The sequence below is a fragment of the Cynara cardunculus genome (genome assembly GCF_001531365.2).
Source record: "Cynara cardunculus var. scolymus isolate 2C chromosome LG 3, CcrdV1, whole genome shotgun sequence".
Taxonomy (NCBI): Eukaryota; Viridiplantae; Streptophyta; class Magnoliopsida; order Asterales; family Asteraceae; genus Cynara; species Cynara cardunculus.
Genome location: NC_037530.1, coordinates 24,854,930 through 24,859,285, shown reverse-complemented (window position 1 = coordinate 24,859,285; position 4,356 = coordinate 24,854,930). Strand labels below are relative to the sequence as shown.

Below are 4,356 nucleotides of genomic sequence, written 5' to 3'. Positions count from 1 at the left end.
AGATTTATATGCAAAAATGTAATCATATGATTGAACAATTTTGGAGCAAACCTGATTAGATGAGCGACGGGTGGTGCGGTGGCGACAATGATGAGCGGAGACAGGGGCGGCGACGGTGGTGAGGCGGCGATGGGGGCGACGGAGACGAGCATTAATCGGCGAAAGGAAGAAGGAGACGGGGTGTGTGAGCATTAATCGGCGAGAGGGAGAGGGAGAAGGAGACGGTGGTCATGAGAGGTAGAAGAAGAGGGAGATGAGCAGTCAATTATTTTAGGATTTTTTTAAGTTTTTCTTTTTTTTAATTTAAAATTACCTTTTATTCAGGTTACAAGTTACATTTGTAAGGAATGAGGATCTATTTAATATGTTTTAAAAAGTTCAATGACTTATTTAACAGGTTTTAGAATGTCCAACGATTTATTTGTTCCAAAAAATTGTCCATGGACTTAATCGTTCCAAACAGTAAAGTCCATTGGGTTTTTCTGGACTTTTCCCTTTTTATTTCAATGAGGATAGAGAGAGGCGAGATATCATGGACTTAGGAGCTACCAACAAGGCAAAAAGTTACAGTGCTTTTGTTGTTTTTCCAGTGCATAATGCTCTATTTATTATCACTATTAATTGGACAACAAACTTGAATACTTGATGGGTCAAAGTTGTTCTTGAATCTGAATCTTCAATAATAGTTCTTTAATCTTTAGGCTGCCATTTAGTTTTCTTTTTCAATGCTGGTTATTAGAGACTTAGTTCTTAATTCTTTAGGCTGCAATTTAGGCTTTAGCAAGTACTTGGAATCATGGAATGGAGTCTTGTTAGAATCGGGTTTGGAGTGTTCGAATGACCTGTTTCATTTTGTATCAAAAGGGAAATTGCTGAAAACATAGGTTTGGAGAAAATTGTGTAAGACTTCAAAGTTGCAAAAGATCGACGAGGTCCTCTTTGGTCAATGATGTTTGAAGATTTAACATTTTTTGTCTTGTTTTAGAGTTTTTATGATGGGTACCATATACTATTTAGTTCATCAATCATCTAGTTCCATAGGCTAGATGAATATGTAATATCAGCTGTTCATTGGTCTGCCAATGACCTTCTTAGCGAATACTAACTATAATAAAGTGATTGATATGTTTGCTTCAATATAAAGCATGAAGACTTTGTTTTAGGTGGTGTATTTTTTCTGTTATACAGGGTTTTGGTTTATGTCCCTCTTTGGTATCATTTTTGTTATATTTGATAAAAATCGACGCGAAGATGGACAACCTAGCTTAACTAGGTTCCAAACCCCTTCAAATAGTATAGTTTGTTTTTTATATTCATAGATTAGGGGCATTGTTATGACTTTTCGCCGAGGGCATCCAAAACTTCAGGACCGGCCCTGCCCAGAGCACATCCCTGTGCCCAGCTCCTATAAATGGACATGCATCTTGCTTGATCTAGGTGCAATCCCTTAACAAGTCATGCCTTTTGTATTATGGTATGGTTATGTAAGGCAAAAGACTACTCAGGAGTCTTGCGTCTTTACTTTGTATTCACTTATATTCTTTGATAAAATAAATATAAGAACCCAGCTTAGCTTCTATTTGCATCTGACATGTCATACTGAAGATTGTATTCCCCAGTTTAAAGAAGTTCATCATAACAATATGAAATTATATAGAATCTCCTCATCTGTCAATTTCAATAATCGAGAAACTTTAACTTTCGTAAATTGAGAACAAATATATCAGGCTATCAGCCCGTCTAGGGCACCAAAAAGAGCTAATTTCCCAAATTCAACGCCATGACCGGAAAAAACAACAATCGTTGTGAACATCTAAAATTGGAGAATATGATTTTTTGAATTGGAATTGGAAACGGATAGCGGACAAAACGCATAGTTCACCAAATAACAAACTGTAGATGAGAATTTGATGGTAATTACCCTAGAGCATTTTCAAAGTGTTTTGAATTGCTCGACAAAAACGTGAATATATAATACTATTGTGAACTGAAGGATGGGTGATACCTACCTAGGCTAACAAGCACAAAACTGTCTACCTAACTCGGTCCATCTTTTAAAACATTATTCTCATGTGAAATGGTGAAACTCAATAGGGTCGGTTCTATGAGTACATGAAACTCCATAAAATTTTTACCTTCAGCTCTCACTTTATGAAAAGAACATTAGTAGAAAACAAGCGTGAAAGAAAATGGCTAGACAATGCCATACCTTCTTTTACTTTCTTCTTTTTCCATGTGTTATTATTGCCAATAAATCTTCAAAGCTTGGTCCAGGATAATCCTCTTGTCTCAACTTCTTTACAGGTGGCATTCTGACACAAACAATTTTAATGTTATATCTTCTTTTGTCATGTATCATATCAGTACTAAAAATTCAATCTTACGCTTAAGCTTGGTTTGAGAGGTTGCATAAAGAAAGACTCTTCAACCCCGAAAGAGACCAATTTATGAATACTCAATAACATATACAGTTTTCATATACCACATGCTTATAAGGGTGCGTTTGGTACACTGTACAAAAAAAATAGAACATGGATCACTGTTCCACCCCCATGGAACAGACTGGAACAAAGTGGAATAGGCGTGTTCCACCCCCACCCTATGGAACAAGATGGAACGGGATTATAATTTACCAATATAACCTCAATATCAAACCTAATTCTCTTCTAAAACATCAAATACGTCTCCCACTTTACATTTTATTCATTTTTTAAATTTTATTTTTTCGTATTTTATGTTCCCTAAACTTTCACTGTACTGTCCTCAAAATATTATTTTTATAGGTTTCTATATTTTGGTTAATTTATGTAATCTATTAAATATTAATAAGAATAAAATTAAAATTGGAAATTGGAAATTGGAAATTGGAAATTACATAAACTTTTTATTTTGGTATCATTTTAATCGTCTTGACTAAAAAATTTTAATGATATATTTTGTTATAGAAATATTTATTTTATTATAATTTAATAAATTAAATAAATCAATCAAAAAAATATGCAAGATATAAACAAATCATTAGAGATAAATTGGTCATTTTATATGTTCTATCCTGTCCAGTTTTGTCTTACCAACATTGTTTTCTCATACCACATGTTAAGCGGTTGTTCTAGTTGTTCTAGTTGTTTTGTCTTGTTCCGTCTTGTTCTGTCCTATGATTATGTAAGGCAAAAGACTATTAAGGAGTCTTGCGTCTGTACTTTGTATTCACTTATATTATTTGATAAAATAAATATAAGAACCCAGCTTAGCTTGTATTTGCATCTGACATGTCATATTGAAGATTGTATTCCCCAGTTTAAAAGAAGTTCATCATAACAATATGAAATTATATAGAATCTTCTCGTCTTTCAATTTCAATAATCGAGAAACTTTAACTTTCGTAAATTGAGGATAAATATATCAGGCTATCAGCCTGTCTAGGGCGCCAAAAGGAGCTAATTTCCCAAATTCAACTCCATGACCGGAAAAAACAACAATCATTGTGAACATCTGAAATTGGAGAATATGATTTTTTGAATTGGAATTGGAAACGCATAGCGGACAAAACACATACTTCACCAAATAACAAAGTGTAAATGAGAATTTGATGGTAATTACCCTAGATGATTGTAATTGAGGCTTTCTTTACGCTTTTTAGCAGCCAAAGCTTCATACTCATGCCCCGGTTGTTCCAAACACTCATAAGCCTGAACTCCAAAAGCATCATCCTCTGTGAGGGCCAAGGGATTTGTCTCTCCTTTGAATCTCAATGAATATGTTTCTTCTGCGTCTTCATCTTCCTCATCGTCATACTCTTCTTCAGCATTACTATCTTCTGCTTGATTCTCTTGGGTAAACCCATTGTTCTTATCATCTGTTGCATTAAAATCAGAAGCCAATTCAAAGTTCTCTTTCTGATTGCTGTGAAAATCACCCATACTCAATCCATCAACTTTTAATTCTTCTTCCTCCATGAGTAATTCCATGGAGATTGCAGAATAAACAAAAGATGAAACGAGGATGTCCTTGGTTCTTGATTAAGTGGTTTGTTGAGATCAAGAGAGAATGAGATTATTAATACACAGGCGACAATAACCCAATCTTGGGTTATTTGGTATTTGATTATGATACTTTAATAATTAAAAGTCCAAATATCAGCAGCATGATTTCCTAAGTAACGAAATCTATAAAAGAAATTAGAATCTTAAATGAATTAGAATAAAATGTTATAAGGGTTAACCAAATGTTTGGTTGGCATGAATGTAATATGATATGTCTAATAAATTAGAATATGTCCTTTTGTTTGCAACAGAACTGAAATAGAACGATGAAAAAGGATAAAAATATCTTTTCTTTGATTTTTAAAGAAAATTA

The 4,356-nt window shown here is 33.8% G+C and overlaps 1 protein-coding gene across 1 annotated transcript; it reads right to left on the bottom strand.

The window, feature by feature from the left end:
• Positions 1–2,215: 2,215 nt before the first annotated feature.
• On the bottom strand, positions 2,216–3,956 carry LOC112509059 (ATP-dependent RNA helicase DRS1-like). Its single transcript, XM_025113934.1, has 2 exons — positions 3,601–3,956; positions 2,216–2,312 (listed from the first exon to the last, which is right to left on the bottom strand). Exons 1-2 carry the CDS (start codon positions 3,954–3,956, stop codon positions 2,216–2,218), a joined length of 453 nt encoding a protein of 150 aa, XP_024969702.1.
• Positions 3,957–4,356: the final 400 nt, after the last annotated feature.